Consider the following 27454-nt stretch of genomic DNA (forward strand, 5'->3'; position numbering starts at 1 on the left):
AGAGAGGTGCACAGGAGAGAGGTGCACAGGAGAGAGGTGCACAGGAGAGAGGTGCACAGGAGAGAGGTGCACAGGAGAGAGGTGCACAGGAGAGTTCTGCACAGGAGAGTTCTGCACAAGAGGGAGCAACACAGGAGGGAGCAACACAGGAAGGAGGAGCACAGGAGGGAGGAGCACAGGAGACAGGTGAAGAGTTGGGACGTGCACAGGAGGGACATTCACAGGAGTGAGGTTCACAGAATAGATGTACACAGGAGGGATCTTCACAGGAGACAGGTGCACACATGAGACATGCAGAGCAGAGAGGTGGACAGCAGAGAGGTGGACAGCAGAGAGGTGGACAGCAGAGAGGTGCACAGCAGAGAGGGGCACAGCAGAGAGCTGCAGAGGATGGAGGGGCACACGAGAGAGTAGTGCACACGAGAGAGTAGTGCACACGAGAGAGTAGTGCACAGGAGAGAGTAGTGCACAGGGTGAGGTATACAGGAGTGAGGTACACAGAAGGGATGTGCACAGGAGGGAGGTGCACAGGGGAGAGGAGTAAGGGAGGGTGGTGCACAGGGGAGAGGTGCACAGGAGGGAGGTGCACAGGAGAGAGGTTCACAGGAGAGAGGTTCACAGGAGAGAGGTTCACAGGAGAGAGGTTCACAGGAGAGAGGGGCACAGGAGAGAGGGGCACAGGAGAGAGGGGCACAGGAGAGAGGGGCACAGGAGAGAGGGGCACAGGAGGAAGGTACACAGGAGGAAGGTGCACAGGAGGAAGGTGCACAGGAGGAAGGTGCACAGCAGAGAGGTGCACAGGAGAGTTCTGCAGAGGAGAGTTCTGCGCAGGAGAGAGGAACACAGGAGACAGGTGCAGAGGAGAGAGGTGGACAGGAGGGAGGTGCACAGCAGAGAGGTGCACAGGAGGAAAGTTTACAGGGGGGAGGTGCACAGGGGAGAGGTGCACAGGGGAGAGGTGCACAGGAGGGTGGTTCAAAGGATGCAGGTGCACAGGATGCAGGTGCACAGGATGCAGGTGCACAGGAGAGATGTGCACAGGAGAGATGTGCACAGGAGTGAGGTGCACAGGAGGGAGGTGCACAGGAGGGAGGTGCACAGGAGGGAGGTGCACAAGATGTAGGTGCACAGGATGCAGGTGCACAGGATGCAGGTGCACAGGAGAGAGGTGCACAGGATGCAGGTGCACAGGAGAGAGGTGCACAGGAGAGAGGTGCACAGGAGAGATGTGCACAGAACAGTGGTGAACAGGACGGAGGTGCACAGTATGGCGCTGCACAGGATGGAGGTTCACAGGGGAGAGGAGTAAGGGAGGGTGGTGCACAGGAGAGTGGTGCACAGTAGGGAGGTGCCCAGCAGGGAGTTGAATAGAATAGATGTACACAGGAGGAAAGTGCACAGGAGGAATGTCACAGCAGAGAGGTGCACAGGAGAGAGGTGCACATGAGAGTTCTGCACAGGAGGGAGGAATACAGGAGACAGGTACACAGGAGGCAGCTGCACAGAAGAGAGGTGAAGAGTTGGGAGGTGCACAGGAGTGAGGTGCACAGGAGGGAGGTGCACAAAAAAGATGTACACAGGAGGGAGTGGCACAGAATAGAGGTGCACAGGAGGGATCTTCACAGGAGAGTGGTGCACAGGAGAGTGGTGCACAGGAGTGAGGTGCACGGGAGTGAGGTGCACGGGAGTGAGGTGCACGGGAGAGAGGTGAACAGGACGGAGGTGAACAAGAGAGAAGTGCACAGGAGTGAGGTGCACAGGAGTGAGGTGAAAGGGAGGGAGGTGCACAGGAGAGAGGTGAACAGGATGGAGGTGCACAGTAGGGCGCTGCACAGGATGGAGGTGCACAAGAGGGAAGTGCACAGGGTGAGGTATACAGGAGGGAGGTGCACAGGAGGGAGGTGCACAGGAGGGAGGTGCACAGGGGAGAGGAGTAAGGGAGGGTAGTGCACAGGAGATAGGTGCATAGTAGGGAGGTGCCCAGCAGGGAGTTGAATAGAATAGATGTACACAGGAGGAAAGTGCACAGGAGGAATGTCACAGGAGAGAGGTGCACATGAGAGTTCTGCACAGGAGGGAGGAATACAGGAGGGAGGAATACAGGAGACAGGTACACAGGAGGGAGCTGCACAGAAGAGAGGTGCACAGGAGAGAGGTGCACAGCAGAGAGGTGCACAGGAGGAAAGTTTACAGGGGGGAGGTGCACAGGGGAGAGGTGCACAGGGGAGAGGTGCACAGGGGAGAGGTGCACAGGAGGGTGGTTCAAAGGATGCAGGTGCACAGGATGCAGGTGCACAGGAGAGATGTGCACAGGAGAGATGTGCACAGGAGTGAGGTGCACAGGAGGGAGGTGCACAGGAGGGAGGTGCACAGGAGGGAGGTGCACAAGATGTAGGTGCACAGGATGCAGGTGCACAGGATGCAGGTGCACAGGAGAGAGGTGCACAGGATGCAGGTGCACAGGAGAGAGGTGCACAGGAGAGAGGTGCACAGGAGAGATGTGCACAGAACAGTGGTGAACAGGACGGAGGTGCACAGTATGGCGCTGCACAGGATGGAGGTTCACAGGGGAGAGGAGTAAGGGAGGGTGGTGCACAGGAGAGTGGTGCACAGTAGGGAGGTGCCCAGCAGGGAGTTGAATAGAATAGATGTACACAGGAGGAAAGTGCACAGGAGGAATGTCACAGCAGAGAGGTGCACAGGAGAGAGGTGCACATGAGAGTTCTGCACAGGAGGGAGGAATACAGGAGACAGGTACACAGGAGGCAGCTGCACAGAAGAGAGGTGAAGAGTTGGGAGGTGCACAGGAGTGAGGTGCACAGGAGGGAGGTGCACAAAAAAGATGTACACAGGAGGGAGTGGCACAGAATAGAGGTGCACAGGAGGGATCTTCACAGGAGAGTGGTGCACAGGAGAGTGGTGCACGGGAGTGAGGTGCACGGGAGTGAGGTGCACGGGAGAGAGGTGAACAGGACGGAGGTGAACAAGAGAGAAGTGCACAGGAGTGAGGTGCACAGGAGTGAGGTGAAAGGGAGGGAGGTGCACAGGAGAGAGGTGAACAGGATGGAGGTGCACAGTAGGGCGCTGCACAGGATGGAGGTGCACAAGAGGGAAGTGCACAGGGTGAGGTATACAGGAGGGAGGTGCACAGGAGGGAGGTGCACAGGAGGGAGGTGCACAGGGGAGAGGAGTAAGGGAGGGTAGTGCACAGGAGATAGGTGCATAGTAGGGAGGTGCCCAGCAGGGAGTTGAATAGAATAGATGTACACAGGAGGAAAGTGCACAGGAGGAATGTCACAGGAGAGAGGTGCACATGAGAGTTCTGCACAGGAGGGAGGAATACAGGAGGGAGGAATACAGGAGACAGGTACACAGGAGGGAGCTGCACAGAAGAGAGGTGCACAGGAGGGAGGTGCGCAGGAGGGAGGTGCACAGGATGGAGGTGCACAAAAGAGATGTGCACAGGAGGGAGTGGCACGGAATAGAGGTGCACAGGAGGGATCTTCACAGGAGACAGGTGCACAGATGAGACGTGCAGAGGAGAGAGGTGGACAGGAGGGAGGTGCACAGCAGAGAGGTGCGCAGGAGAGAGGTGCGCAGGAGAGAGGTGCGCGGACGGGAGGTGCGCAGACGGGAGGTGCGCTGACGGGAGGTGCGCTGACGGGAGAGGAGTAAGGGATGGTGGTGCACAGGGGAGAGGTGCACAGGAGGGAGTGTCACAGGAGGGAGTGTCACAGGAGGGAGTGTCACAGGAGAGAGGTGCACAGGAGGGAGGTGCACAGGAGGGAGGTTCCCAGCAGGGTGTTGCACAGAATAGACGTGCACAGGAGGGAGGTGCAGAAGAGAGAAGTGCAGAAGAGAGAAGTGCAGAAGAGAGAAGTGCAGAGGAGGGAGGTGCAGAGGAGGGAGATGCAGAGGAGGGAGGTGCAGAGGAGGGAGGTGCAGAGGACGGAGGGGCACAGAATAGAGGTCCATAGCAGGGAGGTGAACAGTAGGGATGTGCACAGGGGAGTGGTGCAGAGGAGGGTCCTGTGCAGGAGTGAGGTGCACAGGACTGAGATGCACAGGAGGGCACAGGACGTAGGTGCACAGGAGGGAGGTGTACAGGAGCCAGCTGCACAGGAGAGAGTTGCACAGCACAGAGGTGCACAGGAGGGATATGCACTGCAGGGAGATGCACAGGATAGTGGCGCATACGACTAAGATGCACAGGGAGGTGCACAGGTCGGAGGTGCACAGAAGAGATGTGCACAAGAGGGCTGTTCACAGGAGGGAGGTGCACAGAAGTGATGTGCACAGGAGGGATGTTCATAGGAGGCAGGTGCACAGGAGGGAGATGATCAGGAGAGTGGTGCACAGGATTGTGTTGCATTGGACTGAGTTGCACAGGGAGGTTCACAGGAGAGAGGTGCACAGTGGAGTGGTGCAGAGGAGGGACCTGTGCAGGAGTGAGGTGCACAGGAGAGACATGCACAGGAGGCAGTTGCGCAGGAGGGAGGTGCACAGGAGGGATGTGAACAGGAGAGTGGTGCATAGGAGAGTGGTGCATAGGAGAGTGGTGCCTAGGAGAGTGGTCCATAGGAGAGTGGTGCACGGGAGTGAGGTGCACGGGAGTGAGGTGCACGGGAGTGAGGTGCACAGGAGTGAGGTGCACAGGAGGGATTTGCACAAGAGGGATGTTCACAGGAGGCAGGTGCACAGGAGGCAGGTGCACAGGAGGGAGGTGCACAGGGGAGTGGTGCAGATGAGGGACCTGTGCATGAGTGAGGTGCACAGGACTAAGGTGCACAGAATAGAGGTGCACAGGATAGAGGTGCACAGGAGGGAGGTGCACAGGGGAGTGGAGCACAGGGGACTGAGATGAGGAGAAATTTCTTCACTCAAAGGGTTGTGAATCTTTGGAGTTCTCTACCCCAGAGGGTTGTTCATGTTCCATCATTGAATATATTTAAGGCTGAGATAGACAGATTTTTGGTCTCACAGGGAATCGAGGATATGGGGAGTGAGTGGGAAAGCGGAGTTAAGGCCGAGGATCAGCTATGATAGTATTAAATGGCGGAGCAGGCTCGAGGGGCCGTATGGTCCACACCTGCTCCTATTTTTTTTGCTCTTATATTCTTATTGTGGTTCTGGAACTGATAGCCCAGCATCCCATTTATAAACTTCCTGGTTTTTTTTGCTCCACCTGCAACACTGGTAATCTGTTCCACAATTCTGTCACCCTTTTACTGAGTAAGAGTTGTCTAAGTTTCTTATTTTCCTTGGATCCTTTTCTGAATTTCAATGCTCCATACTTGTGAAAATTTTAAAGATTTTTTTAATCAAGATTCATCTCTTTTTACTTCTTTCCAAAGAATAAAGTTCCAGGACAGACAACATTTCCTTTCAACTCAGTGCAGGAATCAGACTCATACTGCTCCTGTCTAATAATCTGTGGCCCAGTATTTACTGCAACGGACATCTCACCTTCTGCCCTGATAGCGAGACTTGTTCCTGCACCCTTCAGCTCAAAATATTTTTGACCATGACCTTGTTGGAGGTGCAAGCTGATAATGAGCAGCAAGGGTAACAGGGCATCTGGGAACTTGGTGAACACTGGGACTAACAGTGTATTTCCTGAACCAATGAGATTAAAGGATTGAAAAATAAACAGAGGAGGGACTGAGAAAGTGGGTTAAATAGAGTGGGTGAATTCAATGTCAAATCAGGTACAGAAAGAGGAATAAAGAGAGGGAAAGAAAGCTCGGATTACGTAAGAGCAAAAAGAGATAGAAAGAAAATTAAGTAAAAAAATGACATTTTTTTAGATCTCTAGTAACAATTCACAACCTGAATGAATGAGACTACACAGTTTTAATTGTACACTTTCTGAACAAAGTGGTTGATTGTCAGTCATTAACAATCATTAAAAGGGTATTTAATTAGTAATTACTCACTGGTGAGTTTAATCTGCAATTAATGTGCAAATGCATCAACTTCTTGAAAACAGTCAGGTGGGTTAAGAGCGAGCTGTCGTTTTCATGAAGCCAACCGTAGAATGCACAAATCATCCAGCAACTTGTGGCAATTCACAACTCATGGGGTATCCCTTCCTCACCATAACTTGCTGGCTGATTTTCACATTAATAACAGCTTGCCCCATTCACATGCCATTATTTTTTCAGCAAATTCTGTCGCATAAGGTACATAAGCTGTTGCTGGGTAGATTATGCATATAGACATTAAGCATCATCACAGGATGTGATGTTACAAGACTGAATCTCCTGTTGCTCAGTGTTCATGTAGATAACTTAGAGATAAGACCCCTACAAATAAATTCCTGTTACTTTGACCCAAAGTCTACTATCCTCATTTAATTCTAAAAGCACACTAACAATATAATACAGATTTCACTGCCATCTTGCTACCTACTGATCAAACCTGGACATAATCCTTATGATGGTAGATTGGTCAGCACTATTGGCCAATCCAGTTTGGATTTGCAAATTAAGACAAATTCCCTTTCTTAGTGATTTATAAAAAATATAAACACAGATTCCCCCCAATACCAAACACTGTTGAATTACATTGGCAACCAGATTCCACACCTTTTGCTGCTTCTTAGTCGTGCATCAATTCAGCCAATACATTGCCATCTGTCCCATGGGCACAGACCGACTGAATCAGTCTGTTATGTGGAACAGGTTCAAATTCCTCCCTCATCTTTAGGTAGACAGAATCCACTGCCTCATTCTCATCCACCAGACCTAGAACCTCCTCAAAGTCATCCAGCTAATTCATCAGACATGACTATCCCGCATAAACCACATACTTGCTCTCTCTTAACAATATCTTGTTCTCCCAGTTCACCAATTATGCTAGGATATCAAAAGGTAACTTCAAGCTATCATGTTACTTGCCTCAGAGTCAGAAGGTTGTGGTTCCAGGGGCGAAGTACATAATCTAGGCAGATATTTCAATGCAGTACTCCATCCATCTCGGGCAGTATAAACATAGCAGTGACCTGACTGTGCGCTATAAACTAATTAAACAACTGGATAGCATATCGATTGATCGATTAGCCCAGTTTAACAGATTGGGAATCATTGAGTGACATGATTTTAAACTATGTAAATATCGTGTCAGGCAAGGCTCAAACCTGCCAAGACTGAGGCACACATTATTTTGCCACCTGAACATTACAACTTAAAATTGCAAGCCCCTGACTGGAAAGACATTTGCATAGTAGCAGACAGTGTTGGAACAAGGGTAACCAGTCATTGCTTCCCCAATGCACAGAAGAAGTGGTCAGATCAGTTTTAGTCACATGACTGACTGTTTTTTTGAATTTGAACTTCCAACAGGGAAAGAAATCCGAAGGCTGTTTTCTCCTGGACTGAGAAGACCTTTCTCCTGTCTGCTCTCATCTTGCTCTCACCAGCTTCGGAAACCATTGAAGACGTATGAACCCCAAGAGAGAAGATTCTCCTATAGTGAACAAGGTTTAAGAAGAATACTGGGCCCCAACAAAAAGTAAGAGCTGTGTACAATCAAGGACTTTATGGCGAGCTGGAAACACAGAAAAAAGTAACGAGAAATCCCTTTTTAGAGACTGCCTCATACCTCTCCATTTTATTTTTCTTCTCTTTTCTGTCCCTATCTGCATGTGTGTATCACGTGTGCATGCTAGCATAGGCACGTTGTATATCCGTAGGTGTTAACTATATTAGAGTTTAAGTTTAAGGTTTAATAAATTTCACTTTAAATCTAAAGAAAACCTGGTGTTCTCATTTCTTAGCCTTATAATTGGAAAGCGACGAACAAGGATTCACAAAGGGGGAGCTCAAAACACAGTATGTTTAAAATTAAACCCTGTTACAATCAGACCAGGTGAAGACAATAAAAGACCCCTCGACATCTTTCTCACCTGGTCATAACAATAGGAATAGACTGGATGATCGGCAGTTCTTCTTTCCCCTGAGAGTAATGAGCCTCTGGAATACATTGCTGGTTGATGTGTTGGATGCTGACTCTCTGTCTACCTTCAAGAGGGAGCTGGCCTGGTTCTGGACTGAGTCAGAAATGACATCATACAGAGATAAGTGTCTTTCTAGATATCACTTGATCGATGTGATCTCCTGGGCTGGCTCTGATCACCTGAGGGGATCAGAGAGGGATTTTCCAAAAGAACTTTTCCCTTTTTAGTCCTGGCTTTTTCATCTTTCTCAGGACATTACATGGTGGAGGGAGGTGGTGATTTGAGGCTGGGGGTGGGACATGTTTTCTCACGATGCTCCAGCCATCATGTGATGTGGGGCAGGCTTGATGGACCAGCTGGCCTTTTCCTGATGGTCAATTTTAGAAATTTATATGAATCCAAATGGAACCTTTTCTTTGCTTCAAGAGAATATTAAAGATCTCATAACGTTGTTTGAAGAAATGCAGGAGGTTCTGCCCAATATTCCTCCTTTCATTAAGACACCAAAAACTGAATTAACTGATAGATTGGCTGGAATTTTACAGCCATCCAACGAACGGACCAGTGGCGGGGTGGGGGGGATGTAGAATTCAGTGGGAGTCCGGGGGTGGGGGCCGCTCCCGACGCCTTCCCAGCCCTGATGCAATTTTACGCGGGGTGGCGGCATCAAGAAACAGCCTACCCGCCCCGGGCCAATCAAGGCCCTTAAGAGGTCAATTATCTGCCACTTAAGCGCTGCCTCCTGCCGCTGCTGACAGCCTTCTTGCCGGTGCCGCTTGGAGGGCATCCCACGGCCCAACTTCTCCCACTGAACAGCACTTTCACCCACCCCCCCCACCCCACCCCACCCCACTGTTAAATGACCCTCCTTGCCTTGCCAGGGCCCAGGCAGTTGTCCACAGAGAGAGCCCAAAAACCTACCTTAGTTCCGGGGCCATCCTTCCTCTCGCTTCCATTGGCCGGGTGTAGTCCCAGCAGTGCCAGCCACTGCTCCCAGTGGCACCGCTCAGTCTAAGAGCTGCCAGCCTGCTGATTGGCCGGCAGCTCCATGAGGCAGGACCTCCTGCCTCAAAGAGATGGAAGTCCCACAAAAGGCCAATTGAGGGTCTTGGGAGTGAATAATCCCGGTGTGGCTCCCCAGGCCAGGTGGAGGTGGGCTCGCCACGGACTTTTCGGCCGGTGGGTGGGGTCTCCCACCCAACATAAAATTCCGGCTATTGTCCTGTGCTGTTTGTGGGATCTTGATATGAGCAAAGAAGCTGCTACGTTACCTGCTTAAGAATGATTTAAAAAGTAATTAATGGTCTATTAGATGCTGACAGATGGAACAAGATGCTATAAAAATGCAAAACTGTGTTTCTTTTATAAATGGGCTGCTAATGCCCTGTCCAGCACTTGTAATACAGCTGGACATTGCAGGGAACCAGACTTTCTAAGCATCTAATAGAATATATCACAATGCAAGGCAGGAGCACCTGTGATGCTCAGAGTCTATGTACCTGGTCACATTGTGAGTCACATTTGAGAATCCCCCAAAATATTATTCTGTAGTGCGTATTTGTATGATGGAGGGCGTGAATAAGGTAAAAGAATGAAAAGTAAAGGATGATACGAGCAATGAACTTGAGGGAGGTCTCAGAACCTACCTCTCCCAACTCCTGTTATTATCTCCAGGCCTGAACTTTCTCCTTATAAAGAATCAGGGTCACATGTTAGCTGACTCCCCAATACACCCTGTTTGCAAGCACTGGAACTGGTTATTGGCAGCCCTGTTCTGCATGTAGATTAAAAAGTGATGGCTGTTGAAATAAAGCACCTGAAGGAAGATGTGCATTGCCAAAATTCCCAGGGCAGCAGCCAGGTTAAGTGAGTCTGTGAACAAACAGCACCCGGCTTTGTCAGAGGGAGGTCATGCCTAACAAATTTGATTGAATTTTTTGAGCATGTGACCAGGTGTGTAGATGAGGGTAGTGCAGTTGATGTAGTTTACATGGATTTCAGCAAAGCCTTTGACAAGGTCCCACATGGGAGACTTATCAAGAAAGCAAATGCACATGGGATACAGGGTAACTTGAGAAGGTGGATTCAAAATTGGCTTAGCTGTAGGAGACAGAGAGTGATGACAGACAGCTGTTTTAGTGACTGGAAGCCAGTGTCCAGTGGCGTTCCACAGGGATCTGTGCTGGGTCCCCTATTGTTTGTCATTTATATAAACGACAAATATGACTATGTGGGGGGTAGGATCAGTAAGTTCGCGGATGACACAAAGATTGGCCGAGTGGTTAACAGTGAGGTGGAGTGTCTTGAGTTACAGGAAGATATAGACGGGATGGTCAAATGGGCAGAAAAGTGGCAGATGGAATTTAACGCTGAAAAGTGTGAGGTGATACTCTTTGGAAGGAGTAATGTGACACGGAAGTATTCAATGAATGGCCTGACACTGGGAAGTTCTGAGGAACAAAGGGACCTTGGCGTGTTTGTCCATAGATCTCTGAAGGCAGAAGGGCAGGTTAATAGGGTGGTGAAAAAGGCATATGGGACACTTGCCTTTATCAATTGAGGCATAGATTACAAAAGCAGGGAGGTCATGTTGGAGTAGTACAGAACTTTGACAAGGCCACAGCTGGAGTACTGTGTGCAATTCTGGTCGCCACATTATAGGAAGGATGTGATTGCATTGGAGGGGGTGCAGAGGCGATTAACCAGGATGTTGCCTGGGATGGAACATTTAAGCTATGAAGAGAGGTTGGATAGGCTTGGGTTATTTTCGCTGGAGCAGAAAATACTGAGGGGTGACTTGATTGAGGTGTACAAGATTATGAGGGGCATGGACAGGGTGGATAGGGAGCAGCTGTTCCCGTTAGTTGAAGGGACAGTTACGAGGGGTCACAAATTTAAGGTGAGGGGCGGGAGGTTTAAGGGGAATTTGAGGAAGAACTTTTTTACCCAGAGGGTGGTGACGGTCTGGAATGCACTGCCTGGGAGGGTGGTAGAGGCGGGTTGCCTCACATCCTTTAAAAAGTACCTGGATGAGCACTTGGCACGTCATAACATTCAAGGCTATGGGCCAAGTGCTGGCAAATGGGATTAGGTAGACAGGTCAGGTGTCTATAATGCATCGGTGCAGACTCGATGGGCCAAAGGGCCTCGTCTGCACTGTATTATTCTGTCATTCCGCGATTCTGTGATATCTTGGGTTGACACCATACTTGGTGTTTGTTGCTTGCTCCATTTCATGGGACACATGGTAAACACTGAGTCAGAGCAGACATGCACAGTGTCCTTTTACAACTTAGGTATGCCAGTGCATTTGGAAAATATCTGCCCATTTGTACGACTACTGGGCATTCTTCCTCTATGATACTGCTTGATCCTGCCACCGGGAAGGCAGTATACTATCCTGGAGTTTCGTCTATGGCCACAGAAGCACCTGTCTGTTTCCCTCATTATCAAAACCCCCTACCAAGATTGCTTTTCCACTCTTCTTCCTCCCCCTGATGCAGCTGAGACACCCATGGTGCCGTGGACTTGGATCTAACTTCACGACTCAGAGGAGCCGGTCATGTCACTCTTTAGCCAATGCCTATGATGTGCATAAATATGATTCTTGTGTCTCCCAGGAGTTATGTGGCATTTCCCCACAGTTTCATAGAGCAAAGCTACATTCCTGCATGAATAATGGTGCACATTTCTGAACTAAAGCTACCCTTTAACAACTGCTTTAAGATCCACAAAGAAGGCACATTTTACAACATAATGTTAATTTGCATTCACACTTCCTGTTTTTATATTAGCATTTGCAGTTTTCCAGTCAAAAGTATATCTGTTTAAGGACTTTTGACAATTTTACAACTTACTTTTATTCACCTTTCCGGAATCCGACTCATTCATTGAGACATGTCTTTGCTACTTTACAAAGCACAGAAGAGCAGTCTCATTTTTAAGGCTGAAGTTGAACATCTCAAAGCATTTCAAACACTGCAAATTATATTGAAATGCACCATTTTTCACACAACACTTTTCCAGAAATACTGATGAGATGCATGATCATTTGATCTGTCTTTGGTGGCAATGGCAGCCTCACTGAACTGAACAACAAAGCAGAGGCATTGCAGGAAGCTGGTGTTGCCGACTGTGTCAAACACCACAGAAAGATCGAGGAAGGTGAAGAAGGATAGTGCACAGTTATAGAGGATCTTGTTAGTGACTTTCTTTAGAGTTGTTTTGGTACTGTGGCAGGGTGGAAACCTGATTGCAGAGATTCAACCATGGAATTCCAGGACAAATGGGCAAGGAATTGCGAGGCAACACGTTCGAGGATGTTGGAGAGAGAAGGTAGGTCAAAGATGGGGTGGTAGTTTGCAGGGACAGATGGATCAACAGTGGCTTTTTGAGGAGGGAGTGATAACAGTGGTTTTGAAAGGGAGGGATCAGAACATGAGGAAAGAGAATCATTTACAATGTCAGCTAACATTCAAATCAGGAAGGGAAATTGGGTTTAATGAGCAGTTTAATGAGAATGAAGTCAAGAGATTGGATGTGGGACTCGTGAACCAGGTGAGCTTGAAAAGGATATGAGGGATGATGGAATAGAAATTAGTGAGATGGGCCATCTTAGGCCTGATGGGCAAGAGGACTGGTGGAAGGAGCAGAGACAGGATAATGTACAGACTCAAGCTTAGTGATATACCTTCAAGCTTAATGAAAGGAAGTCCATGAACTCCTTGAACTGTTGTCAGAGGTTGATGTGGAAAGAACAGGGGAGAGTTGGTAGTGGAGAAAAGAAGCTGCGGGTTATCTTTGTTCTCCAGAATGATCTTGAAGTAATGATAGATTTGGCAGAAGAGAGTGAGACCAGATAACAATTTGATGGGAACCAGCCAGCATCCGTACAGCATTCATAGCCTGGTCTATTGCATGCTTAGCAAATACAGAAGAGATATTATAATGAATACAATGGAGCTTGCTTATTCCAATCTCATTAATTAATGTTTGGAAATAACCAAAGTGTTAGGAGCTACGTTAGGTGCATTTAGCATGTGTACACTATTAGCAGCTAATACTGATTCTGCAAAATGTTCTGAATTTACAGTCAAAAGATTGGCCGTTGACTATAACTCATTACAAGCTCCAGTCGACAATAAGGATTGAACTTGCTATGTTGTGTCTGGTGTGTCCATGGCTGTGGTTGGACATATTCCTGAATCTTTGATCACAATGCCAATTGATGAATTTGTAAATGTTATTGTACTTACTGTATAATAGTTGGGCCCCAATATTTGAGTGTCTTTGCACCCACAGAATCCTACATAGCAAGAGTTAGTGTCCTCAATAGGGGAAGCAAAATAGAAAAAATATTCAAATTTGAGCCCATGGGTCTTACAGTCATGAATAGAAAATGCATAGAATTAAATAGAATATACAGAAAAAATCAGGCCATTCAGCCCAACCAGTCCATGCTGATGTTTCTGCTCCACTTATGCCTCCTCCTTTTCCCTCATATGCTGATCTAGCTTCCCCTTAAATGAATCTCTACTATTTGCCTCAACTACACCCTGTGGTCGCACATTCCACATTCTCACCACTCTGATAACAACGTTTCTTCAGAGTTACCTACTTGATTTCTTGATGGCCTCTAGTTTTTCTCCTTCACAAGTGGAAGCATTGGGCTGATTTTTGCAGCTCGACTGCAGGTCCCACCGTCGGGACCAGAAGCTGCAGCCTCTTCTGCTCGGGCGGGGATCGACTGGCTACAAGAGATCTTCCAGTGGCCGGCCAATTAACAGTTGAGAGGCACAGGGGCCAATCAATAAGGGAACAGAGGCGGGCCGAGAGGCGGTGGAGGTAACATGAGGTCACACTGCGGCAGGTGCTGGCGTCATATTTAAAGGGCTGCCAGCACTGAATAAAATGGGACTGCCTGGAAATCTTAAAAAAGGCAGGAAAGCGGCAGCGAGAATGGCAAAAGGAAGACCAAGGCTGACCCCATGATTCAGCAATGCCGCGGTGACAGGCTCTTCTCCAGGCTGCAAGGGCAAGGGGAGAGGTCCTCTTCCGCAGGAGGGAGAGAAGGAGACCAGCACGACTCACCAACCAAGCCTGGACGGAGATCACAGAGGAGGTCAGCAGCTGTGCGGTCAGCCCCAGAACCTGGATCCAGTGCTGCAAGCACATCAATGACCTTATTCATTCTACCAAGGTGAGTACTCCATACTTCCTTTCTCTGTGGATCTCGCATGTGGCAACATGAGAGGGTGCATTTGGTGGAGAGGGAATGACCACCCAGTCAATTCCATAGCCCCTCTGCCAGTGACACCAGCACCTCCAGTAGCCGCAACAACAGAGGAGGGTCCTGCACCTGTGCAGGATCCCCTCAGCATGACAGGGCCCTTGAGGCCTCAGGCAGCCAGAGGATGACCACCAAGGTCAGCACAAGCCACAGGGCAGCAAGGTCAACAGCCTGCCTCCGACTCAACTGCAAAGTGCAGGGGGAGCACCACATAGGAGCATGAGTAAGAAATTTAAGAAGAGCACCTAGCTGCACCTGGGGTACACGGGTGAATAGAGGATCAAACTGTGGAGCCTCATGTTTCCTGTTGCATTAAATAAAGGATTAATCTACTGCTGATAAATCTTTCATTTTTTGCTGCCCTTTTGGACTTCAGTTATACCCCGTCTCCCTCAAGGGGCTGGTTGCGAGGGGCAATGCTGCGTGAATTCAATACCTCAGTCTTGCCGCTGTGCAATGAGCAACTGGGCGCACAGCGATGGAATAGTAAATGGGTGACAGCACGGCTGCAGAATGGTAAGGCTTTATTGGTATCTAAGAGGTAGTAAGGGTGATTTGAAACATTTGTGATTTAGTGTTTCCTGAACCTACCTTGTGTATATCTCATTGCACCTTGTCCATGGTCCCTGGGGTCCTTCATGTTGCATCGCGTGGTCAGCACCCTCTTCCACATCCTCATCATTGGAGGAGGCATCACGATCCACAAGATTCTCATTGGTCAAAAGCTTCCCCCTCTGCAGTGTCAGGTTGTGCAGTGCACAGCAGACCACCATGACACGTGAGACCCTTGCTGAGGCACATTGAAGGGCTCCACTGGATTGATCAAGACTCCTAAATCGCATCTTCAGAATCCCTATGGCCTGCTCGATGGTTCAGGTTGCCCTGTGCCAGGTGTTGTACCTCTCCTCTGCATTCGTGCATGGGTTCTTCAAAGTCATTAGTAGCCATGTCCTCAGTGAGTAGCCCATGTCTCCCAGTGTCCACCCCTGAAGGTGTGTGAGGGGTGTGAGGGCAGTGAAAAGCTTTGGCACCTGGGAATGCTGAAGTATATATGTGTCATGGCTGCTTCCCGGGAACTGTGCTCACACCTGAAGGATCTGTCTGTGGTGGTTGCAGTACAATGAGCAAGTGGAAGCCCTTTCTGTTGATGAAGGCTGCTGGCTGGTCTGTGGGAGCCTTAATGGCTGCCTGTGGCAGTCGATCACACCCTGCACCTGAGAGGAATCCAGCAATGGCCCTGAACCCAATGCCTCTCTCAGTTTGATTGTCCGGCTTGGTGTGAAAACACCTATATCCGCTGGCCCTCTTGAACAGGGCATCAGTCACCACCTTGGTGCATTGATGTGCTGCAGACTGTGAAATCCCACACATCTCAGGCATTTGATAATGTGCCACATCAAAGCTTATTGCAGAAAATAAAAGCTCATGGTGTACAGGGTAACATATTGGCATGGATAAAAGATTGGCTAGCTAACAGGAAACAGGGAGTAGGCATAAATGGGTCATTTCCTGCTTGGCAAAATGTAACAAGTGGTGTGCCACAGGGAGCTGTGCTGGGGCCTCAACATTTTTACAATTTATATAAATGACTGAGATGAAGGGACCGAAAGTATGGTTGTTAAATTTGCTGATGACACAAAGATAGTTAGGAAAGTAATTTGTGAAGAGGACATTAAGGGGACGACAAAGGGATATAAGAACAAAGAACAGTACAGCACAGGAACAGGCCAATCGGCCCTCCAAGCCTGCGCCGATCTTGATGCCTGCCTAAACTAAAACCTTCTGCACTTCCGGGGCCCATATCCCTCTATTCCCATCCTATTCATGTATTTGTCAAGACGCCTCTTAAACGTCGCTATCGTAGCTGCTTCCAGCACCTCCCCTGGCAGCAAGTTCCAGGCACTCACCACCCTCTGTGTAAAGAACTTGCCTCGCACATCCCCTCTAAACTTTGCCCCTCTCACCTTAAACCTATGTCCCCTAGTAACTGACTCTTCCACTCTGGGAAAAAGCTTCTGACTATCCACTCTGTCCATGCCGCTCATAACTTTGTAAACCTCGATCAAGTCGCCCCTCCACCTCCGTCGTTCCAGTGAAAACAATCCACGTTTATCCAACCTCTCCTCATAGCTAATGCCCTCCAGACCAGGCAACATCCTGGTAAACCTGTCCTTTACCCTCTCCAAAGCCTCCACGTCCTTCTGGTAGTGTGGCGACCAGAATTGCACGCAATATTCTAAGTGTGGCCTAACTAAGGTTCTGCAGCATGACTTGCCAATTTTTATACTCTATGCCCCGACCGATGAAGGCAAGCATGCCGTATGCCTTCTTGACTACCTTATCCAACTGCGTTGCCACTTTCAGTGACATGTGGACCTGCACGCCCAGATCACTTTGCCTGTCAATACTCCGAAGGGTTCTGCCATTTACTGTATACCTCCCACCTGCATTAGACCTTCCAAAATGCATTACCTCACATTTGTCCAGATTAAACTCCATCAGTCATTTCTCCGCCCAAGTCTCCAACCGATCTATATCCTGCTGTATCCTCTGACAATCCTCATCACTATCTGCAACTCCACCAACCTTTGTGTCGTCCGCAAACTTACTAATCAGACCAGCTATATTTTCTTCCAAATCATTTATATATACTACAAAGTGCAAAGGTCCCAGCACTGATCCCTGCGGAACACCACTAGTCACATCCCTCCATTCAGAAAAGCACCCTTCCACTGCTATCCTCTCTTGGATGACTGAGCCAGTTCTGTATCCATCTTAAAAGCAAAATACTGCGGATGCTGGAAATCTGAAACAAAAACAAGAAATGCTGGATTCACTCAGCAGGTCTGGCAGCATCTGTGGAAAGAGAAGCAGAGTTAACGTTTCGGGTCAGTGACCCTTCTTCGGAACTGACAAATATTAGAAAAGTCACAGATTATAAACAAGTGAGGTGGGGGTTGGGCAAGAGATAACAAAGGAGAAGGTGCAGATTGGACCAGGCCACATAGCTGACCAAAAGGTCACAGAGCAAAGGCAAACAATATGTTAATGGTGTTTTGAAAGACAAAGCATTTGTACAGATTAGGTGTGAATATACTGAATATAGAACATCAGCAAGTGCAAACCTGAAGAAAAACAACCTGAAAAAAACAGTGGGTAAGCAAACTGAACAAACTAAGATGAAATGAAATAAATGCAAAAAATGTAAAAAGGAATGCAAAAAAAATAAAAGGAAGAAAAAATAACTAAAAATGACTAAAAATGAAAGTAAAGTGGGGGGCTGTCATGCTCTGAAATTATTGAACTCAATGTTCAGTCCGGCAGGCTGTAGTGTGCCTAATCGGTAGATGAGATGCTGTTCCTCGAGCTTGCGTTGATGTTCACTGGAACACTGCAGCAATACCAGGACAGAGATGTGAGCATGAGAGCAGGGGGGAGTGTTGAAATGGCAAGCAACCGGAAGCTCAGGGTCCTGCTTGCGGACTGAGCGGAGATGTTCCGCAAAGCGGTCACCCAGTCTGCGCTTGGTCTCCCCAATGTAGAGGAGACCACACTGTGAGCAGCGAATACAGTATACTACATTGAAAGAAGTACAAGTAAATCGCTGCTTCACCTGAAAGGAGTGTTTGGGGCCTGGGACAGTGAGGAGAGAGGAGGTAAATGGGCAGGTATTACACCTCCTGCGATTGCAAGGGAAGGTGCCCTGGGACGGGGACGAGGTGGTGGGGGTAATGGAGGAGTGGACCAGGGTGTCGCGGAGGGAACGATCCCTTCGGAATGCTGACAGGGGAAGGGAGGGGAAGATGCGACTGGTAGTGGCATCACGCTGGAGGTGGCGAAAATGGCGGAGGATGATCCTTTGGATATGGAGGCTGGTGGGATGAAAAGTGAGGACAAGGGGAACCCTGTCACGGTTCTGGGAGGGAGGGGAAGGGGTGAGGGTAGAGGTGCGGGGAATGGGTCGGACACGGTTGAGGGCCCTGTCAACCACAATGGGGGGAAATCCTCGGTTGAGGAAAAAGGAGGTCATATCAGAAGCACCGTCATGGAAGGTAGCATCATCAGAGCAGATGCGTCGGAGACGGAGAAACTGGGAGAATGGAATGGAGTCCTTACAGGAGGTAGGGTGCCTTTGCTCTGTGACCTTTTGGTCAGCTATGTGGCCTGGTCCAATCTGCACCTTCTCCTTTGTTATCTCTTGCCCAACCCCCACCTCACTTGTTTATAATCTGTGACTTTTCCAATATTTGTCAGTTCCGAAGAAGGGTCACTGACCCAAAACGTTAACTCTGCTTCTCTTTCCACAGATGCTGCCAGACCTGCTGAGTGAATCCAGCATTTCTTGTTTTTGTTTCTGTATCCATCTTGCCAGCTCATCTCTGATCCCGTGTGACTTCACCTTTTGTACCAGTCTACCATGAAGGACCTTGTCAAAGGCTTTACTAAAGTCCATATAGATAACATCCACTGCTCTTCCTTCATCAATCATCTTTGTCACTTCCTCAAAAAACTCAATCAAATTAGTGAGACACGACCTCCCCTTCACAAAACCATGCTGCCTCTCGCTAATAAGTTCGTTTGTTTCCAAATGGGAGTAAATCATGTCCCGAAGAATCCTCTCTAATAATTTGCCTACCACTGACGTAAGGATCACCGGCCAATAATTTCCTGGATTATCCTTGCTACCCTTCTTAAACAAAGGAACAACATTGGCCATTCTCCAGTCCTCTGAGACATCACCCGTAGCCAATGAGGATGCAAAGATTTCTGTCAAGGCACCAGCAATTTCCACCCTTGCCTTCCTCAGTATTCCAGGGTAGATCCCATCAGGCCCTGGGGACTTATCTACCTTAATGCTTTGCAAGACACCCAACACCTCCTCCTTTTTGATAATGAGATGACTGAGACTATCTGCACCCCCTTCCCTCGGCTCATCATCCACCAAGTCCTTCTCTTTGGTGAATACTGATGGAAAGTACTCATTTAGTACCTCGCCCATTTCCTCTGGCTCCACACATAGATTCCCTTCTCTGTCCTTGAGTGGGCCAACCCTTTCCCTGGTTACCCTCTTGCTCTTTATATACGTATAAAAAGAATTGGGATTTTCCTTAATCCTGTTTGCCAATGACTTTTCTATACCCCTTTTAGCCCTCCTGACTCCTTGCTTAAGTTCCTTCCTACTGTCTTTATATTCCTCAATTCCTCAATATCCAGAAATGACATGAAGAAGTGGGCTTCCATCCCAACGTCTTCCGTCCCGATATCCTCCCCGCTCCCAACCACAACCCACCTCCCATCTCAAGCCTCCGAGCCCATCCCTAAAGGTCCTGGAAAACTCAGTCCAAACTCTCTTTGTGTCTCCTCTATCAAAATTTTAAAGAACTCTATGAGGTCACCCCTCAGCCTCTCTTTTCAACAGAAAACAGACCCAGCCTTATCATCCTTTCCTGATGGGTATAACCTCACATTGTGACAACCAGAATTGTACACAGTACTCCAAGTGTGGGCTAGCCAAGGCTCCACATAAAGTCACACCTTTTCAATTATATCCCTCAAGAAATAAACACTCAAGCTTGGTTTTTTGTGGTCATATTAGCCTGCATCACTACTTTTAGTGATGTGTATTTTTACTCCTACATCTCTTTTTTTCTCTACCTCATTTGAATTCTGATTTCCCAAGTTATATCTGACCTGGTGATTTTTTCTTACCAAAATATAATACTTCATTTTAATCTGTGTTGAAAGTCATTTCTCAATCATAAGCCCATTCAGTAAGTTTATAATTGTCTTGTAATTTGTTGCCGTCCTCCTCAGTATTGACTATTTCCCCACAACTTGATGTCATCCGCAAATTTAGAAACACTGTTTTTGATTTCAAAGTCTAAATTATTAATATAAATGATGTAAAACTGTTTCCCAGCGTTGATCCTTGTGGGACCCCACTTTCCACCTTCTTCTCTGAATAACTACCCTTTACCCCCACTCTCTGATTTCTGTCCATTCTGTTACTCTGTACAAACTGTACACCTGTTTCACCTTCAGACAGGTTTCTTAGATAACTGAATATTTTTTTGTAAACAGTTATGGCTCTCTGTACCTGCAGATTGTAATTTCCCTTTAATTAGATCGAGATCAGTCCAAAAACAAGATTTATGTTTAAACTAATTATATTTTAATCTATTTTTCAAACAAAAGGTTGTAATTACAAGAAACTTAAAATAATGCAATTTTATTTTTATATATAAAAATGTAAGCTTGTATTGAATACAGAAATTCAGGGTTATTGCAATATAAACAACATTTTGTATTGTAATTGGTGAGAAAATGGATAACACCAAAGCTATGCAATTCATGCAGATTTCTGATTATGTTACATGAGTTATCTTGGGAGTTTCACAAATGTAGAATTCACAAATGTGTGTATCGAAAAAACATTTTGAAACTTATATGTACAGGTATTTCAAGTTTGTAGTGTTGATCATTCATATTGAAAGTCAACATTTGTATAAAGCTTGATAAGTGTATGAAGGAGAAAGGAATAGAAAGATACGTTGATCAGGAAAAATGAAGGAAGATGAGAGGAGGATCTTTTGGAGCATAAACACCAGCATAGACCAGTTGGGCCGAATGGCCTATTTCTGTGCTGCAAAATTCTACCCAAGGACACATGAGAACAGTGTTCAGACAACTGTCAAAATAATTATTTTCAAAGTAATATTTTATACAGTTGTTAATTTACTGCAATATCAAGTCTCAAGAAAAAAATCTAAATGCATTTAGATTTGGATGTATCTGAATGCCTTACATTAGCAGTCACCTCACTACAATGGGGATATCTGTCAATCTGTTACTCTCTCTACTCCTCTTTAATTTTCCCTCTCCCCATCACTCCAAATTATTTACATCCTTCTGCCTTCCTGCTAATTCCATCAGTGTTGAGACACATTCTTAAGTAACTCAGTTTCCAATTTGTCATATTTAAGTCACCATTTCTATTTCTATCCCTTTTGCCTGTTCCATGATTCTATTTATCTGCCACTAACATTCCATATACACATAATTTGCAGAGCTGAATTTGGTATTTTCCTGTGTGATGGTGTCCATTGACCCTTTGTTACAGTTTTCCTGGATTAGATCAATCACGCAGAGCAGTTGCAGCCTGAGAGGTGAGAAGCTGACATTCACTCCAGCAGTGCCTGCATTTGTGCTATTGTGCAATGCCATAAATAATTGTGTTTGAATGAAATACATCACTTCAAAGACCCGGTTTCAGTTTTACACTTAACCAGTATACTGAGCAAACTATTTTATTTTAAGGACATTATTAATATCTTTTAACTTTTTCACGCAGTGCGTAGTTAGGATCTGGAATGCACTGCCAGAGTGTGTGGTGGAGGCAGGTTCGATTGTGGTATTCAAAAGGGAATTAGATAGTTACCCAAAAATTAAGAATATACATGATTCTGGGAGAAGGTAGGGGAATGGCACAAAGTGAATTGCTCGCTTGGAGAGCCAGTGCAGACAGGATGGGCCGAATGGTCTCCTTCTGTGCTGTAACAGTTTTGTGATTCTGTAATATCTAATTATTGTCATGGTTTGATACAGCAACTAAAGCTGAATTGTGGTTCTGCATTTAATAAAAAGATAATTCTGCTAGTTAAAAATCCAATCAATGCATTAGGCTGTTGTATAAACCATCTAAAATTCCTCCTAAATTGGATAGAGAATGCATTAATTGTGGAGTTGTAAATAGAAGTCATTTGATGAATTGACCAACTTTGAATAGTTCTGAAACTGTTCATTTCTCTCGAATGGATCTTGTTTGGAAATTTTGCTGATGTGCTATGTTTTGCAATTCAGAGCAGATCTTATCTGTTATTTCCCTTAATCTGCTGGAGATAGCATGGTCTGGGTGTGGGAGCAGCAGCAACTTCTGTCACCATTAGATTCCCGATTCCCTTTGACTGACGTTGCTCGGTGGATGCTTCGTGCAATCACACAAGCTCGAGCGAGGTGCCTTCACTTTGAAAAGATATACTCGTTGTTGGGACTGACAGTAACCCCCTCAATCATTTCAAATAAAAGGACTCTTCATTACCCCATTGGATGACTTTTGACTGTCAAAAAGCCTTTTATCCCCATCTCTAACATTTTTGTAACGAATAAACAATAGTTTTCAAAGAAAATGGGAAAAAACTGAATGTTTTAATGTCTCTATCGATGCTTTTTTCTGCATCATTGTCCTTGAGATTAATCCTTAATTCCTGGAGACTCCAGGACAATCCTGGAGGGTTGACAACCATATTCCCCGTATTGTATATCCCAGTGAGTATGATTACAAACTTCCATAAAGAAACAACACCATTTATTCCCAGCTCTGTTTAAACTGGATGTAATGATATAAACAAAATACATTTCTATCATTTTCAACAAAAATATAACTATTATTTACAATTAATTGTATTAAAAATACAAAAGGGATACAAACTCCATCAATTATCCTTCCAAGACATACAGGAACAAGTAGAATCAAAAGTTTGAGGAAATCACCAATAATCATATATTTTGCACTTAACATCCCAAATCTCTTGAAATGAGATGAGCAGTTCTATGTTGTAGAATTACAGTTAGGTTTATATTATTTGTACAACCCTTAAATATAACCTTGATTTATTTTTGTCTGCCTATATGCATTCAGTGTCCATTGACTGTATACTGAAACTGGCAAATTACACATAATACAGTTAAATTAATAACGGGAGAGCAAGAGGACTAGACAGGGGTAAAGGAAGGCACAAGAGGTGACCTGCAGGAGAGCGAGGGCAGCGACTGAAGATAATGTAAGGTCTGAGAATGGACATATGGAAGAGCAAGAGGAACGACCCAGCATAAAAGAATGTCTGAGAATGGACCTGCGGGAGAACAACGTGTGCAAGCTATGGTAATGGAATGCCCTGGACCTTATCTGCGGGAGAGTGAGAGGATTGACTGAAGATGAAACAATGGCTGAGAATGGCTCTGTGGGAAAGTGAAAGGAGAAACCGAACATAAAACAAAGCCTGAGAGTGGACCTGCAGGAAATCAAGAGGATCAACCGAGAAGTAAACAACACCCGAGAGGTAGACTGTAGGAGAGCAAGAGGAGCAACCGAGGATACAAGTAGACCAAGAACAGCCAGGTGGGAGAGCCAGAGGAGCAACCGAAGGAAAAGGAATTCCTGAGAGTGGACCTGCGGGAGAGCGAGAGGATCAACCAAGAATAAAACAAGGCCCGAGAAGAACCTGTGAGAGGGTGATAAGAGCGACCAAAGAAAGAACAGGGCCTGAGAGAGAACCTGTTGGAGCATGAGAGGAGCGACCCAGAATAAAACAAGGTCCGAGAGCAGATTTGCTTAAGAGTGAAAGGAGTGACCTCTATAAAATAAGGACTCAAAGCGGGGCCGGTAGGGGAGCGAGAAAAGTAACTGAGGCTCCAGAATGGACCTGCAGGAGCGTGAGAGGATCAACCCAAGAAAAATCAGGACCCGACAAAGGATCTGGGCTAAATGGAGAGGAGCAGCCCAGGATAATGGAAGGCTCAAGACAGTATCTGGGGGAGAGCAAGAGACTGAAGATAAAGGAAAGCCCAAGAGTGGACTTGTGGGAACGCAAGTGCAATGGCCGAGGATAAAACAAGCCCCAAGAATGAGGAGCAACCCCGGATAAAACAAAGCCCAAGAGCGGATTTGTGGGAGAGTGAGAGGAGAAAACCTCTATAAAATAAGGCCTGAGAGTTGGCCTGTGGTGGAGCGAGAGGACCAACTGAGGATAATGGTTGGCCCTAGAATGGAGCTACGGGAGAGTGAGAGGGGAGACTGGAGATAAAGGAAGGCCCGAGAGCAGACATGAGGGAGGGCAAGAGGAACAGCCAAGAGTAAAACAAGGCCCAGGTGTGGTCTTGCAGGAATACAAGAACAGCCTCCAGGTTAAAACCATGTCCGAGAAGGGACCTGCGAGAGAAGCAATACAGGACAATGAAATGCTCTCGATCGTATCTGCGGGACAGCAAAAGGATTGACATAAGATAAAATAAACCCCGAGAGAGGATCTGCTGGAGTGCAAGCGGATCAACCGAGGATAAAACAAGGCCCAAGAACAGACTTGTGGGAGAGCGAGTGCAGTGACCCAGGATAATGGAATGCCCGAAAACTGAGCAGGAGAGCGAGAGGAGAAAGCGAGCATAAAACAAAGCCTGAGAGAGAACCCGTGGGAGAGCAAGTGGCGAAACCGCGGGAAGATGAAAGCATGAGGGAGAACCTTCAGGAAGGTGAGAGGAGCGACCCAGGATAAAACTCGGCTCGAGAGCGGACTTGTGTTAGAATGAGAGATGTGACTCCGGATACAAAAAAGCACAATAGTGGATTTGTGGGAGAGCAAGAGGAGCAAGTCCTCTGTAAAATAAGGACTGAGAGCAGGACTGAGGATAATGGTTGGCCCTAGAAAGGACCTGTGGGAGTGCGAGAGGAGAGTCTGGAGATAAAAGAAGGCCTGAGAGCGGACCTGAGGGAGAATGACAGGAGTGACCCAAGAGAAAACATTGTTTGAGAACGGACTTGAGGGAGAATGACAGGAGTGACCCAAGAGAAAACATTGTTTGAGAACGGACTTGAGGGAGAACGACAGGAGTGACCCAAGAGAAAAAATGGCCTAAGAGTAGTCCTGTGGGAGAGCGAGAGGAATGCTCTAGAGTGGATCTACAAGAGAATCGACTGAGCAGAAACCAAAGCTCAAGAGTGGGTCTGCAGGTGAGCAAGAGGATCGAGTGAGGATAAAACAAAGCTCGAGTGTGGTCGTATGGGAGAGTGAGATGAACAACCAACGTTAAAATAGGCCCAAGAGCGAACCCACGGGAATGTGAGAACAGCATCCAGGTTAAAACCAAGTCTGACAATGCAAATATTATACCCTTGTTCAATAAAGGGTGTAAAGATAAGCCCAGCAATTACAGGCCAGTCAGTTTAACTTCAGTGATGGAAAAACTTCTAGCAAAAACAATTTGGGACAAAATCAATCGTCACATGACAAATGTGAGTTAATGAAGGAAAGCCAGCATGGATTTCTTAAGGGAAAATCATGTTTAACTAAGTTGCTGGAGATTTTTAAGGAGGTAACAGAGCAGGTTGATGAGGGCAATGCTGTTGATGTGGTGTACATGGACTTTCAAAAGGCATTTGACACAATGCCACACAACAGACTTGTGAGCAAAATTGTAGCTCATGGAATAAAAGGAATGGTAGCAACATGGATATGAAATTAGCTGAGTGACAGGAAACAAAGAGTAGTGGTTAATGGATGTTTTTGGGGCTGGAGGAAGGTTTGTCGTGGAGTTCCCCAGGGATCAGTGTTGGGACCCTTGCTTTTCGTAATAAATATTAATGACCTAGACCTTGGTGTACAGGGCACAATTTCAAAGTTTGCAAATGATACGAAATTTGGAAGCATTGTGAACTGTGTGGAATATAGTGCAGAAATTCAAAAGGACATGGATGAGTTGGTGGAATGGGCAGACAGGTGGCAAATAAAGTTCAATGCTGAGAAATATGAAGTGATTAGTTTTGGTCGGGCGGACATGGAGAGACAATATAGAATAAAGGGTACAATTCTAATGGGGGTGCAGGAGCAGAGTGTATATGGACATAAGTCATTGAAGGTGGCAGGACAGGTTGAGAGTGCGGTCAATAAAGCATACAGTGTTTATTAATAGGGGCATACAGTACAAGAGCAAGGAAGTTATTTTGAACTTGTATAAGACACTAGTTCGGCCTCAGCTGGAGTATTGCGTCCAGTTCTGGGCACCGCACTTTAGTAAAGAAGTTAGGGCATTGGAGAGAGTACAGAAAAGATTCACAAGAATGGTTCCACGGAGGAGGAATTTCAGTTATGAAGATAGACTGAAGAAGTTAGGGCTGTTTTCCTTGGAAAAGGCTGAAAGGTGATTTGATGGATGTATTCAAATTCGTGTGGGGCCTGGACAGAGTAGATGGAGTGAAACTGTTCCCATTCGTGAAAGGATCAAAAACGAGAGGGCACAGATTTAAAGTATTTGGTAAGAGAAGCAAAAGTGACATGAGGAAAAACTTTTTCACGCAGCGAGTGGTTAAGATCTGGAATGCACTGCTTGAGAATGTGGTGGAAGGAGGTTCAATTGAAACATTCAAAAGGGAATTAGATAGTTAAATGAAAAGGAAGAATGTGTAGGGTTATGGGGAGAAGGCAGGGGAATGGAACTGAGGGAATTGCTCTTTGTGGCTCCAGTGCGGACACGATGGGCCAAATGGCCTCCCTCTGCACTGTAACAATTCTTTGATTTTGTGACCTGTGAGAGAGCAAGAGGTGCATCCCAGGATAATGGGGATAATGGAATGTCCTCGATTGTATCTGCGGGAGAGCAAGAGGATTGATTGAAGATAAAATAAAGCCCAAGAGCAGATCTGGAGTGTGAGCAGAACGGCCAAAGATAAAATATGCCCCAAGTACGGGCCTGTGGGAGAACGAGAGGAATAACCGAGAATAAAATAATGCCTGAGAGTGGACTGCGGGAGAGGAAGAGGATCGACCGAGGATGAAAATAGACCAAGAACGGACTGGGGGAGAACGAGAGGAGCAACTGAGAGAAAAGCAAGTCCTGAGAGAGAACCTGCTGGACAGGCAGAGGATCAACCGAGGATAAAACAATGTCCTGTGTGTGGTCCTGTGGGAGATCCAGAGCAGCAACCCAGAATAATGAAATGCCTGAGGGCAGATCTGCGGGTGAGCGAGAGGATCCACTGAGGATAAAACAAAGCTTGAAAAGGACCTGCAGAAGAGCGATTGGAACGACCGAAGATAAAACACAGCCCTGAGAGAGGACCTGTGGAAGAATGAATGGTGCAACTGAGGGAAGATGAAGGCCTGAGACAGAATCTGTGGGATTGTGAGGGGAGCAACCCAGGTTAAAACCAGGCTCAAGAGCGGACCTGTGTTAGAATGAGAGATGCGACTCCGGATACAAAAAGCCCGATGGTGGATTTGTGGGAGAGCAAGAGGCGCGACCCCTCTATAAAATAAGAACTGAGAGCAGAGCTGAGGATAATGGTTGGCCCTAGAACGGATCTCAGGGAGTGCGAGAGGAGAGTCTGGAGATAAAGGAAGGTCTAGGAGTGGACCTGCAGGAGAGAGAGAGGAACAACC

The 27454-nt window shown here is 46.8% G+C and overlaps 1 protein-coding gene across 1 annotated transcript in view; it reads right to left on the reverse strand.

Moving 5' to 3' along the window:
- The window catches only part of LOC137356024 (rap guanine nucleotide exchange factor 2-like), a 206706-nt gene that overhangs the window by 115115 nt on the left and 64137 nt on the right, over positions 1 to 27454 (reverse strand). The window contains exon 16 of the mRNA XM_068021775.1: positions 13611 to 13626. Within this exon, the coding sequence (XP_067877876.1) occupies positions 13611 to 13626 (16 nt within the window). The remainder of the gene's footprint in view (positions 1 to 13610; positions 13627 to 27454) is intronic.

The sequence above is a fragment of the Heterodontus francisci genome, chromosome 1 (assembly GCF_036365525.1).
Source record: "Heterodontus francisci isolate sHetFra1 chromosome 1, sHetFra1.hap1, whole genome shotgun sequence".
NCBI classification, from domain to species: domain Eukaryota; kingdom Metazoa; phylum Chordata; class Chondrichthyes; order Heterodontiformes; family Heterodontidae; genus Heterodontus; species Heterodontus francisci.